Source organism: Mauremys mutica, chromosome 9 (assembly GCF_020497125.1).
Source record: "Mauremys mutica isolate MM-2020 ecotype Southern chromosome 9, ASM2049712v1, whole genome shotgun sequence".
In the NCBI taxonomy this organism is placed as follows: domain Eukaryota; kingdom Metazoa; phylum Chordata; order Testudines; family Geoemydidae; genus Mauremys; species Mauremys mutica.
Window position 1 is genome coordinate 74,204,294 of NC_059080.1, and position 14,752 is coordinate 74,219,045.

Sequence of the window (14,752 nt, forward strand, 5' to 3'; positions counted from 1 at the left end):
CTCACCCTCTCTCAGACCCTTGAGTGGGAGAACGATCATCCTTTCCTCTCCAGTTCTCTTTCGCTCTGTCCCAAGCTCTCAGACCCTTCTCTCAATCCCCAGACCCTATCTGCCATCAGTCTCAGCCCTTCTACTGTTCCCGTGCTTGTTCATTCTCCTTTCCTTCCCCTTCAGTCTTCTGCCATGCAGCATTCTCCCTTCCTTTCCATCCACCAAAGTCTACCTGTATGGCCCTCATTTCCTGTCCCCATAGTGGGCTTGCTTGCTCACTCACCCTCCTTTCCTACCCCTCTAAATTCTGCTGTCATCCCATATTCACCTGCTCCGTCACTGTCCTTCAATATTAATTTACTCCATACTGTGTTCTTGCTTAGCTTCAAAATTCCCTTGACCCCATATTAACTCACTATTCTCCCCTGCTCCTCACCATTCCATACCTGCCAAGTCTCCCCACGCTATTTCTCCTCGATGTATGGCAGCCATCTTCCTTGAGTCAACCAGGACTCTCTCCTACTGAAAGAATGGGAGATAGTGGCCATCTTTAGTAGGAGCTATCACCTGCAAAGGTAGTAGGGAAATGGCAGCCATTTTAATTGTGGGGATCAGCCTGTGGCTCTCGGATGGCAGTCATGTTTTGCCTACATAGCATCTGTGCTACCATTGAATAGATCACTGCTTCATAAAATACTTTGAGAAACCTAGTATATGTTCTATACATAAAACCAAGTTCTGGTTGCTGTTTTAAATATATGGGGACTGTCAGGGAAGTCTGGGATCAGACTACCTGCAACAGGTGCCTGTAAGGGAGAATGAGCCAACTCAGATCCACCTAGAAGTAACTGAATCCCTAATCCCTAGTTGTGTTACTAGGCCTTAGCTGGGGGAATCATAGAGACAGGAAGCTCCTGAGGAGAGGAGCTCCTAGGACAGCTCACCAGAAGAAGGAGCCTGACAGGCATGCTCCTAGGGACAGGGAACTCCTAAACAGTGGCAGAAAGCCCAGCCTCTCAGGAACTACAGGCTGTCCCAGAGAAGAGCTGCAGCTGGCAGATCTCTGCAGGCCCTGGCTCCAGGGAAGCCTCCTCCTTAGGCAGTGGTAAGAGACCTGACTCCAGGGAAAGGACCAGAGCCAAGAGAACCCTGCTGGAGGGGAGTAGGAGACCGGGAGAACACATACATTGAGACTGACTGTCTCCCAGCCAAGATGTTGTGGTGAAGGTTTGCTTGTATTTTCGTTGGGCCTTTCACTAAAAAACTAGACCACTCAGAAGGGTCATCGTTCCCTACATAAAGCCACATTTAACTTATTAACGGCACATTTGGGGAAACTGAGACATGGTCAAATTGTGTTCTCTGTTATACTAGTGAAAGTTCACTAATTTGGCTTCTGGGTTATATTATTTCAAACAGCAGTGGCAAGTTTAAGATGGGAAGCTACAAGGGCAACTCTTATTCTGTGTCCTAGCAAGATATGCTATCTTCAACAGTAGTCACAAACAGTCTTCTGTGAGTTTTCTCTGGTGGGGCAGATAATATTCAGAAATGGTTAGTCTGGCATTTCACTTCACTTTTCCAAAGAAGTCACACAGAACTACAGGATGTTCCAATCCTGCAGACACTTAGGTACCTGAATATATCCATATATGTAAAGCTGATCAATGTGTGTTTGCAGGAATGGTGCTTTTAAGGTCTTAAAATTATCGTCAAGATTGCTGTAAGGAAATAAAAATCAACATTTGACAAAGACAACTAGAATTCAAGCCTGGCTTGTGTTGCTTCTTTCTCCTAGTTTGGATCCTATCCTCAGATGCAATATGGGTCAGGATAGCATACTGGATGCTTAAAGGTATTGTCAATGGTTTTAGAGTACAAATAAAATAGGCAATTTTGTGAGTATCAATAGACATACATGCTAGGGACGGCTAGCATTAAGTACAGCAGATGTTGACAATATTCTGAGAGCATTAATGGAGCTTTTGAGTCTCTTGAGTTCTCAGAGGAACATTATGATGTTTTAAATTTGAAGTATAGATGGATTCAAATCCCTAGATTCAGAAAATTAATGAAAGCTCCATAGAAGGATCTATAAGAGACAACTGCTGTATCACTTCAATGTGTTTCTGGAGACCACTTAACTATTGCAGTCATATTATTCCTTAAGAAATAAAGCATTTACCATAGGTCTGATTTGACAATATACAGAATATAAAACCTCAGGAAAAAATAAATATTTTAAAGTTTATGCATTATCATCAACTCACATACATTTCTGCTTTGTATAAATATTTACTATTTCTAGTTTAGCTCAGAGGCCCTACTCAGAGGCCCTAGTCCAGATTCTAATTAAAATCATCCCCTTTTTTAAACATAGGCTAAATATGTAGCATATGCCTTTATTTCTACTGCCTACCTTCCCATTTATACTGTTCTCACCAGCTCCAAAAAAAAAAAATATTTACAATAGGTTCTAAAGAAGCATTCAGAACACACCTAATAAAAGCAGGACTAATATTTTCAATATCCCTTGCAACCACTGTTCCCCAACACTGCAACTAAATATGGAAATATTTTCAAACAGTTCTCTGTGTTTAATATATGGGGGACCCTATGCAAAACATACCTTTAATACTGGGTACACATGGCAGCCCCTCATATGTTCCATTCATTTCAATAGAATGGGAACCAAATGCACAAACCCAGATTTTAGAATGGAAGGTCAGCAATGACGCTGTTAAAAACAACAAATTGCATGCGAACAAGTCAGGAAAGGATGTATTCACATAATAAGAAACCAGGTAGCACTATTACAGGTTACTATGCCATGAGCACAAGTAAGACTGCTTCAGATATGATAACATCAGTTGAACATGGAGTTTAGTCATTAATATGGGGTCTTATCATGCAAGGTTGAGAGCACGCCACACTGAGTAGGAATCAATCCCTAACATTCTAGAAGTCAGAATCCAGTTAGGACATCACTTCTCCTCCCAGGTACCCTTTATCCGAGACGTTTCCCTTCAGTGACTAGTACAGATGTTCGGACAATTCCTTTTTAAAAGTGACTATTCTGATGCTGGATTGAATTAGAAAAAAGACACTTTAAAATGACAGGTGTTTTGGGTTTTTTTCTAAATATTGCATTACCATGTGTTACTTCTCTCCCAGAAGCACCCCAACTAGAGCCCAAACCTGATTCCATTGAAGTCAATAGGAATTTTGCCAATGACTTCAGTGGAAGCAGGATCCAACCCTTAATTATAGATAATAGTGTTGGAAAAGACCTTTGAGGTCATCAAGGCCACACTCTCGTATCAAAGAGGATATTCCTCCCACTAGGATTTTATCTAGCTATTTCTGAACACCTCTAAATGAAGGTGACTCAGAAACCATACTATGCAGTTCAGTTCATTGCTTAATTCTCCTGACTGTTAAATAATTATTTTAGAGCCGACCTGTATTTCTTCACGTTTGATTTAAGAACATTACTTCTCTTTTATATTCCAACTACAAAATCCATTCTGGCTATGGATGTTTCTCAAACTTGTACTATATTATTACAACCTGCCTTGATCATCATTTTTCCAGGCTCTAAATGATACCTTGAAGATCTCTTTTCATCATTCATACATTAATTGAAAAAGGGAAAATTGTGATTTTTGTCATATTACCCCAAACTATGGATTTCCATTTCTAGGGCCTAATCCTATTAGGTTCTGACCTCCCACAGTCCCTCTGAAGGAATTGGGAAGTATTTAGCACACATTCAGAACCTCAAAGGATCAAGCTTGAGTCACCATTTTTGCCCCACTTCCAGTAAATGGTTCCCTGAAAAAAGCAGTTACGGTTTAGTGTGTTAGGACAGTGACTGTAACAGCTTTGCCATGTGACACTAGGTAAGTCATTTAATGCACTTGATTCTCTACTGCATTATTCTAGTTTTACACCAATAAAACTCCATTGATTACAATGGAGTTACAGCAGTATAAATCTGATGAAGCAGAGTGATGAATCCAGCCCTCTGTGCCTCAGTTTATTTGTAACTGGAGTTTGGTGTTGATTTTCAACAATAAAGCTCTAACGGCTTTGGGCCCCCTCTACCTGAGAGTACGTTTACACTGCGGGACTATACTGACATAGCTAAGGTGTCAGGCCTATGCCTGCAGACCCCTGTAGTGTAGATGCAGACCTACTGTCAAGGTCATCATTTTCAGAAGTGACCACTGATTTGGGTGGTCAGTATGTGTCTGATTTTCAAACCACTGATTTCAACTGGGCTCGCAGCACTTCTAAAATCCAGTCCCAAGGCATTTGCTGCTGGGCACTCAAAAGTACCTTTCAGATTCCTCAAAGGAAGGGCCATGTTATGTAAGTGCTATGGTTAGAAGTGTAAACGCCAACATTTCCTACTGTCCATGCTGACACTCAGATGCTTCTTCACACCTCATTCAATTGCCTGCTTTGGCACTGGCCTACCCCAGAGCATTACCAAGAATGCTATTGTTGAATCTAGCTACAAGAATCAGAGACACAAATTCAGTGGGAGATTGGAAGGCAAACCAATGAATGAATCTGCATTCTTCTGTCCATGGGGCTCAGTGGCCTGAGTTGTCGGTGCTCAGCTTCTCACAGGATCAGGCCCTAAATTTGTCACACCCTTATGCTAATTTTCCCTCATCTTTCTCTTTGACCATCTTCTGCAATGGCACGCCCATAAATAATGGTCACACACTGCATTGCCAGCTGTTTCAGACCCAGACATCTTTCTGTGCAACTGTCAGCAAACAGCTGGCCAAATACAACTCACTCATAAATAAACAGACCTGATTCTCCATAGCCTTGCAGACTGTGTATTCATGTAGAACCTGAAAATGGATCCAAACAGCAGACATCTGTGCCTCCATACAAGGAACTGTGGAGTCAGGGCATTACGCCTATGCAAACTAGGTGTAAAATGCTACTGATCTGATTGTAAAATCTGGTGTAAATGGCTACATACGTTTCAAGGCAATGGAGAAGCAGCTCTCATGGTGCTACTCAAGCTTGACTGTCATGCAAGTGAGAACAGAATTTGGCCCAGTACAAGCACATGGTTCTGTAGAGATTCCTACAGGTGATTTCCCTCTGAAGTTGCTGGGTTTGATCTGTTACAATTGTTTACAATTGTAATGCTGGTTTCCTGTAACCACTCCTGTTTCACACTGCTAAGAATACCTAAAGCCACACCCAATATTGCTAGGTGCAGGAGGGACAACAGCTTAAGCTTGTAATGCATGTAGATAGGTATTTCTCTTTGTCTGAAGTCTGTCATAAATACCCGGTAATAGAAGACTAAATGGACTCAGTATCCTTTGTTCTAGAATTTCTTAATACAGCGCTTCATTCAGGCCTCAGCACAGGTCTCCACTGGCAAGTGAATTTAATGAACTCTAAAAGGGACACTCTGCTTAGCAGTATTCATGTCTACACAAGGTGCAAGGCAATGACAAATATTCCACATTGTAGGAGTTGAAAATGTTATTGACATTAAATGCTCAGAAACAACAGCGATGGGCAGCAGTATAAAACCCTAAGATAGGGAACTGTCTTTTTTTTTTTAAATGAAGTTGGATTGCATTCCCCACCCTCTTTTTGCTTTTATATCAGTTTTGATAAGGTACATTCAAAACAAACCGGAGATGGAGAACCCAAGCCACTAAGTTCAGATCCAGTCCAAACCTTAGGCAAAAGTATGGGGTGTTTGAATCTGAGGTTTTGGTTTGTGTCTAACACAGCAAGTAACATTATCAGTGGTACATAGGATACCATACAGAAGAAGGAAAGAATGCTAAGGAGAAGGGTCTTGTGTGTAAATCCTAGAAAAATGTAATATTTTACACGTTGGCCATAATGAAAATATTGAGTAGTATTTCATCGATTTTCCCACATGCAGAGATTAATAGCAAAAAAATAACAGGCAAATGTATATAATCATCTGCAATTAGAGGTGGTTTGTACAGTATAAAAACTATTTTAGAAGAACTATCTAAACTATGCACATAAATGCCATTATTAATGGTGGTGAACTTCTACCTTCTACCAAGAATTGCTTTTTAATCTCAATTGATTTACTAACAGTATATTATGCACATGGGACATAAAACCCGAGAAGTTAGAGATAAAATAAAATAGGGTGGATTGTCACATAAGTTCCTTTTCCACCACTCTAGTTATTTGCCAGTAAAGAGTTACATTATAAAACACAATCTTTCAAAACAGAGGCAGGGACAGGTATGAAGGAAAGCAACACTCACTCTTCCCCACTCACCTATTTAGAATAGCATGAGTGGCTTGATACAAGATTGTTTTTTACTTTCCTCTGAAGCATCAGGTCACTGCTAGAGGCAGGAAGTGACCTAAACAGGTCACGTATCTGGTACAGAAGGGTAAATCCTGTGTTCCTATGACTTTTCAGAGTTCATTTGCGTAAGTAACAGTTTTAAAGGGATAATGTTAAGACTGATAGACCTCAGCTCTAACCCTCCAATAACTCTAACCCTCCAATAACTCTAACCCTCTTCCTTTAAAAGATACCACTTAAGGTGGAAACAGCTACTGACCTTCAAATGTATAGCTCCAGTGGTCTTAAAATCATGGGCCTTATTATCCCAAGTTCCATGCATGCAATGTCAATGGCTTCAATGGAAATACTGCATGCAACTGACAGACAAACAGGCTCAAGTACTTTTTAGAATATGCAGCCTTAGAGCATGTGAATTTCATAATGCATGGGGCAGCATCATGACATTCATAGGAAAGTCAGAGTCACAGACGGTTTGTGGCAAGGATGCACAATGTATAAAGTGATAATTTGTATCCCATTTTCCTGCCTTGACAGTGTCATCAGGACACGTTTTGTGGAAAGCAAAATGGAGATCACACAACTTTTCTGAAAGTGAAACAAGAGTGAAAGGAAGGACGGGGAAATAGCCTCCCCATTCCCTCCATATAATAATTAAACTGACAGAGACCTTCATCGCAGCAGATGGTCCCATGTAATCAAGGAAGATTAGAACAAGAGAGGCAAACTGAAATACAGATATGATGGAAACATTCAGGGAGGGTCAGAGAGTGACTTTTCAAAATCTGCTTTTCTACAATACAATGAAAAACAAAACAAAAATCTTCAGCTAGTTGAAATTGAATCAGACCACAGGGCTGGACCCATGAGCTCCTAATAGATTCCTGCTGTGACTTAGTGTCACACTGTCATGAGATATCACACACAAGTGTGCATTATATTCAAATGAAATAATCTCTTTCAACCTGGTATTTCATTCCTATGAAACAAGCATCCTATACTCCCAAAGAGTTATTAGATTCAGATCTGCCCATGGAGGTACATTATCTGCACAGTGGTAAGATAACCTATTCATGACATTTACTCCATTGACAGGTCAACCTATATCTGCTTTGTGAGAGTTGAAGAGTTACATTTTTTTACTGCATATTTCAATAGGCTAGTGGCATTTCATTCAGTATCTTTTCTGTGCCTTGTCAGCACTTGAGCTCAAGTGTCTAATTATACACATGCAACAAGTTTAATACTAAACTGACACTTGAATTTGTACTCACCATAAACCATGGCTCCTCCAGTTTCATGCAAAAAGCGGAATCGATGATTTTTAAATAACCAAATTGTTAATATTGTAAGGATGAGCAAAAAGTTAAAGACCAGCAATTCCACAGCTCCCTGATGATAAAACTGATCCTCATCTCTTGCTGACATATATTTCCTTAATTTCTCCATTTCATTCCCATATGCGAGTACTTAAAATAAAGGATGAAGAGGAACAAAATGCAAAATAAAGAAAACACCTCAGGTTAAATGCTGTATCATCAACTTTGGTAAAAGAAAGTCGAGACACTACTGAAATTCACAAACACATCTGCTTTATTTGCAGCCTCACGGCAAACTCCCCCAGCTCAGAATTCAGCTGGATTCTAGTTACAACTTCCTGTTTCTCTCTTAAAGCTGTCCTGTCTCATTTGTAATGTTATGATTGCATCACTATATTGTTCTTGTTTTAAATGGAGATCCATAAGGTTTGTGCAATTTGAGGCTCTGTGAACCTATCAAACCTCTGTGACCCTACCAAAAACTATTTTTTGTTTGTTTGCAAAAATTAGTTTGTGTCCACAACACTTTGTTCTGTAATTTTTTAAAAATCTTTTTCATAAAATCACAGTAGGAGAACCTTGAGCAGCTCACATAGGCAAACCCTAATTAATGCTGAACAAGTGGCATAAATGACACGTTGGTTATGTTTTTACAATTAAAAAAAACCTTTCCATTTTACCACTCTACAGTGCTAGTCTTAGGCAAGGAAGCTTGTAGTAAACCCCAATAGGAGTTTGCCTGCATAAAGACCAAATAAAAAAATGAATGAAGATTGCAAGATTCAGGGCCTAATTTTGCAATGAGCGCTGGATGGACAGACTCCTGGGGCACATAGTGAAAGCAGGGGGGCTGCCAATGTGAAGCTCATAGCACCATAGTAAGAAAAACAATACAAATGAAAATATTTTTTTCATCATTTATGCTGCTGGCCCATTTCCATTCACTGTAGGCAATAAAACTGGCTACTTTTATAGCCATTTCTAGTCAATTTCACTTTCAGGTTGTCATGTCCTAGCTCAATGCTGCAATATTTGAGCGCAGACACTGGAGGGGAATATTCATGTGTTATAATACTCCAATGGCTGGAGGTGGTATTTAAAGAGAGAAGAGCAAAGCATTTCTCCTTGTCTCAGATTCCATACAAGTTTGTTTACAGAAAGCCTACATTTGCTGCCAGATTTGAACTGATGGTGCCCCTTCAAACTCTTAAGTGTCAGAGATGAGTCAATTCAGAACAAATACATAGGCAGCAATGCTGCCAGCTGGGTGTGGTGGCCCCTGCTCTGCACAAGGTGTCCACAGCTCCAAACAGACCTTTCTTCCCACATGAGACTATGGCTTCTTTGTCCGTTCTGCAACCCCTCAAACCATTTTTATATTAAGGGGCAATGGCCTGGTCACTATGTATAGCCAGTTTCATGGTGTTTCCTACCTCCTCTTCCCAGGGAGTTTCTCTGTAGACAGGGATGATATAGCCCCATACAGTTATTTTTTAATTCACCTCTCTCTTCTTTCCTACTCCTTTTTGCAAAGTCACCCTGTATTTGTGTTTTTGCTCTGCTCTCCCCCTCTGTACCTCATTTTCTCCTTTGGATGTCTCTCTTCCCCTCTGCTCTGTTCCTCTCATCACTCACAGGAAGGGTGTAAACTCAGACAAGGACATTTGAATTCACATTCATCTGCTGAACCCATGAAGTCTGGGTGAATTCAAAAATAGGCAAAGTCAATTCATACATTCCTCATTAACCATTGCAGGGGCGGCTCTAGCAACTGCTGCCCCAAGCACGGTGGCACTCCGCGGGGGGCGCTCTGGCGGTCGCCGGTCCCGCGGCTCTGGTGGACCTCCTGCAGACGTGCCTGCGGAGGGATTGCTGGTCCCGTGGCTCCGTGGAGCATCCGCAGGCATGCCTGTGGGAGGTCCACCGGAGCCGCCTGCCGCCCTCCTGCCGAAGCATGCTTGGCGTGCTGGGGCCTGGAACCAGCCCTGACTAACCATATAAGACAGGAATAAGTGTAAAAAAAAAAAAAAAGACAAAAACAGATTTTGAGTTAGACAATTGAATATTTATTATCCATTATATTGGAAACAGCAAAATAATACATGAGGATTAGGTGGAGGGATCCTGATTACACTACTGAAATAAAAACTCTTCCCAGACTGTTAGAGCCAGATGGGCAGAATGATATCAATGTAATGGAGGGACAGGGCATTTGATTTGCACATTTTCTCAGTTCAGAAATGAAAGTGTTTGTACTACTATGACTATGTGGTATCATGTATTAGAAGAAACAGCAGCACTCTCCTAACCTGCACATGGCAAGTTGCAGGAAGTTCTCATGTGCTGTTCTTCCTGCTTGTTAAAAAATTAGTTTAAGACTAACTGCATGTTTGATACTGCAGCTTTTCACTGAGACAGCCTAAATATGTTACAGGTGGCAGGAACTTTTTGCAAATCAATGGGACTATGGAATCTGGCCCGTAGATTGTCTCTCTAATGCTCTGAATGTTAACAAACCAAAAAGAGCGAACAATAAGACAATTCTGTGTTCTATGGTTATGTCTTTATATTGAACCCAAGAAGCAATAAATCATGTGTCCTTGGAAAAACAGAAGCACTTAAAGTGTTAGTGTCTTTAATATTTGAAGTACAAGACTTTTGCCCACAAACAGGGCCTGTTGAAGTCCGAGGCAAGAATTCTGGTATCTAACCTCCCTTTCCTGTGGTAGCACAATGATTCTTTTTGACGGTTGGTTGCCCATATACAAATAACTTCTCTGACATGAAAGGATTCTGACAATAACGACAATGATTCTGTCTTGAAAAACAGTCATCCTTTCTGACTATACGCTGATTCTTTTTGAACCATGGTTCCAAACACTAAATGCTATTGTGTGCAATGATTTTGACAGCGTATAAATGTGCATTTTTAAAGGAAATGTTTCCTGTTTGCTAACAATTATGTAATTGAGATGTTTTTGCTCACAACTTTTTTTAATTAAAAAAAAAAGTACCTTACAAACATTGGTCAAATTCTTTGCTGGTGTAAACTGAAGCCAATGAAGATGTGCCAATTTATACTAGCAGAGAATTTGGCCAGTATATACCATACCCAACACCCCATCCCACCAAACAACAAAACCTACACTAAAAGAAAACTTTATAAGGTTGAATAGTCAAGCACTGAAAAGTTAGGAAATGAAAGAATTGAAGTTGTTTATGCAGTGTTATGTCTACACCCTTGCAACTACGCATAATTACATCATGTTTTTTCCATAAGACTGCTGCCACATTCAGCACACAAATTGATGGGTCATAGTGAATCAGACAGATGTTCAGTATTTCTTATTTCCATATTACATGTGGCCCCATAATTTACATGCTGTTCAACATCCAAACATGACACTGAATATGGAATTATTTCCTTGTGAACTTTGTTCTGGTGCTCATTGCTGGAGTATCTGACTGCCTCACAAACATTAAGCAATTTATCTTCACAATTTCTCCTGTGAGACTGGAAAATATTTTACAATTGGAGAACTGAGGCACAGAGATTTGCAGCAGTGTCCACAATTTTTTTTTTTTAAACACAGCTTTAACTATACTGATATAAATAAAGTGGCACAGCTCCCCTAGTTATGCCAATATAAAAGTGCATATAGCTTAGTGCTGTAAGGGAAGAGAAATACTGCTAAAGCACCTTTCTACTGGTATAACTGCATCCACACTAAGGGTTGTGCATAGTTAAATATTTTGGTACCAAAAAAAAAAAAAAAATCACATCCCAAAACAAAATTGTTAAATCAATACAAAAATGGTGCCTAGAACAGGCCTAAGTGACTAGTTCAACATGTAGCATGGCTAGGGATAGAATAGAGTTCTTGTGAGCCCCCTTCTAGTGCTTTATCCACAAGACCATTCTTCCTATTTCTGCAGTTCCCTGCCTCACTCTCCTTCCAATGTTCAGAGCAAATCGTGTGTGGGTTTTAGGGTAGGTCTACATAGCAACTAGACACCGACAGCTGGCCTGTGACAGCTGACTCTGGCTCACGGGTTCAGGCTGCAGGGCTGTTCCATTGCTGTGTAGACTTCTGGTCTTGGGCTAGAGCCCAAGATCTAGGACCCTGCAAGGTGGGAAGGTCCCATAACTCAGGCTCCAGCCCAAGCCTGGAAGTCTACACAGCAATGAAAAGCTGCGAAGCCAGAGCCCTGTGAGCCCGAGTCGGGTGTCTAGTTGCTGTGTAGACATGCCTTTACAAACCACAGCCTCGTTCACCAACCCAATCTGGCATGACTCTCAGTCAGTTACTGGAGTACTTTGTTAGAATAGATCATATTTCTTTCTTATTTGTGACATTTTAGGTCCAATTTCAAATTGGGGACATTCCCTCAGGCCAGACCAAACTCCTTTAGTGAATTACTCTTCATTCTCTCTCAGCAACCCAGGAAAGGCTGTTAGACCAAAGTACGCCTATCAAAGCATAACTGGGCTTTTGCAACAGACCACATCAGTCAAAGTGGGAGTGGTCAGGCCCAAGACAGACATACTAGACATTCATTCAGGACTCAGGATCAGGGAGGACGATAAGTACCTCTCAAGATAATAGTCAGCACATTGCAAGATTGGGCCCCCAGAGTTATAGCCTTTCAGAAATGTAAGATGTAATTATAAATCAGCTGTCCAGACACAGCCATCTGTCACAGTTGCTCTTCGTGAGAAATCCAGATGTGCAGTCCAAAAGTGCTGTGTTTTGCTTCTTTGCAGTCTACATTTTAATTATTTCTTCCTGAAGCAACGTATATGTTTTTATCTTTGACCTCAACTGACACTTTAGAAGTTCAGTTAGCATACTGCAATTTTTAGCAGGCATGTCCATAATGCCTAATAAACTATCATTTTTTAAAATGTTTTTAGTTTTCATATTGATCACCTGAATCACAGCATTTTTCAGCCAGCAAAAGGATACAGTCTAGTATTTTGTGCTAAGCTTTTTTGTTTGTTTGTTTGTTTTTGGGTTTTTTTACATGAGCTTTCTCCCCTTCTCTCTTCATTATTTATTCAAGCAATTTTTTTGGTCAATATCTGTCTCTCTGTCCACATGCTGTCTCAGATTGGCCTGCTGCATAAAGCAGCCTCTGTGAATTCTCCTTGACTCATAAATTTTCAGATTTTTGGGTACAGGCAATACACGTGCTATTAAAAATCTGTTTTAAATGAGGAAGTCAGAATAAAATTTTTTAAAAGTTCTGGTTTGTACTGGGACCCCTCTGTCCTGACTCAAGGACTGAACCTAGACACACATGGACTTGGTGTTTTGCTCACAGGTAATCCACACTCCATTATGATGATGCAGTTTACCAGGATATTAAAAAACAGTCTAGATTTGGAGTGCTATTGGACCACGGCCTTCAGAAAGCTTGTGTTCCAAGTTTACATAATTCTGGTCAATTTTTCACTGCAGTATTTTAAAACCAACAAACAAATGAGTTAGCCACAGGATATGCTGTGGAGGAGACAAACTGCAGGGTGCTGTGTAGTGTTAATGCTACTTTTAGATTCCATATACTTTCTGAAGTATGAAGGCTTCTTAACGTGAAATGGCCAGATTGAAGGACTTTTAAAATCCTTCAAACAAGCTTTGAAACAAGCTTTGGTGCAGAAATAGCAAGGAATTGGCCCAGATGTGCTAATTAAGACGGATTATATTTGACAGAATTGCTAGTTCATAGATTCAGTGAAGTATAAAAAGATCACCTCTCACATGGACTTTATGGGATGTTCTGCATTTTGGTGGATTCAGTCTGCCTGTTCAGCCCCTCCACAAAGGCAGGTAATGTAGCAAGAGAGCAGTAGATAGCCCCACCAAACACCCTACGCTAAAGTGTAGGAACAAAGTGAATTCAAATCTCACTTTGATTGCTGGTTACATTTCCAGACACTTTGTAACCTTTATTAGTGACTAAGCCCAAACCTTAGAAGGCAGTGAACTAGCACCTCCCATTTCACAAACAAGTTAACACTGAAGTTGCAGCAGAATAGAAATAGAATCCAGAGGTGAAATACTGGCCCCCTTGAAGTCAATGGCAAAATTCCTATTGATTTCAGTGGGGCCAGAATTCCACTCACATGTCTAACATGGCAAAGCCAAGATTATCCACTGGGCCACATGGCCTTTCAGACTGAATGTACCAAATGTGTGTTGGTTAGCCTAACTCTAACCAGTAGGTATCACTCCTCTCCCAGAGCCAGAGATAGACTCAGAAGTCTCAATCTCCAATATTCTCTTGCTGTCTAGCAAAGAGTTGTGTAATCCACTGGCAAAGTGTTTCATGTCTTCCTCTAGTGACTGGGTCATATAGACTAAAAATAGCAATTACTCCTGTAGTTCAAATGGTAGAGGCCTACGCTGTGGATCTGGGATCCAGCGGTCGAACACTGCTGAAGATGCATTCACAATGGGATCTGCATGGATTGCATATAATAGATTTTTTCCTGTTTCTTTTAAAAATAGTTGATTTAGTTCAACCTGTGAAAAAAATCCTTTAAAAGAGATTTTATAATTATGTTTTTTCTAGCAATTATGCAGCAAAACCCAGATGTTCCAGAGTGTGGTCATTTGTCACAGATTTCAACTGTTGGCATGACATTTTGGCTGCTTTGAAGACTGATAGGTAGGATAAACATCCCCATTGCAGGGGCACAAATATTGTTCATTGCTATCAACCCACACAAAAAGACTGGAGTAAAAGCAGGAAATACATTACACCGTTAGAATTTAAGGGCAAAAACTTTGAGAACGTTGAAATTTTTCAACAAAAAAAGAAAACAAAACAAAGCCAGGAAATTTGAAGATAAGGTGAAAACTTCACAAAATAATTAATTTTTAATAATTGGAGATATACCAATCTCCTAGAACTGGAAAGGACCTTGCAAGTTCATTGAGTCCAGCCCCCTGCCTTCACTAGCAGGACCAATTTTTGCCCCAGATCCCTAAGTGGTCCCCTTAAGGATTGAACTCACAATCCTGGGTTTAGCAAGCCAATGCTCAAACCACTAAGCTATCCCTCCTCCCTAAGGCCTTAGTTTAATACTTTC

At 40.4% G+C, this 14,752-nt stretch overlaps 1 protein-coding gene across 3 annotated transcripts in view; it reads right to left on the reverse strand.

Annotated features, from left to right (window-relative positions):
• The window catches only part of SLC9A9 (solute carrier family 9 member A9), a 354,635-nt gene that overhangs the window by 324,372 nt on the left and 15,511 nt on the right, over nt 1-14,752 (reverse strand). The window contains exons 1-2 of one of the 3 annotated variants that reach the window (XM_045030880.1): nt 936-974; nt 438-558 (exon numbers count right to left, since the gene is read on the reverse strand). The exons of 1 other annotated variant lie outside the window; for it this stretch is intronic. In XM_045030880.1, the coding sequence (XP_044886815.1) occupies nt 438-483 (46 nt within the window). In that variant the 5' untranslated portion in view covers nt 484-558; nt 936-974. Of the gene's footprint in view, nt 1-437; nt 559-935; nt 975-7,611; nt 7,921-14,752 lie in introns of those variants that run through there. One more of the 3 variants, XM_045030879.1, reaches the window with a different exon arrangement.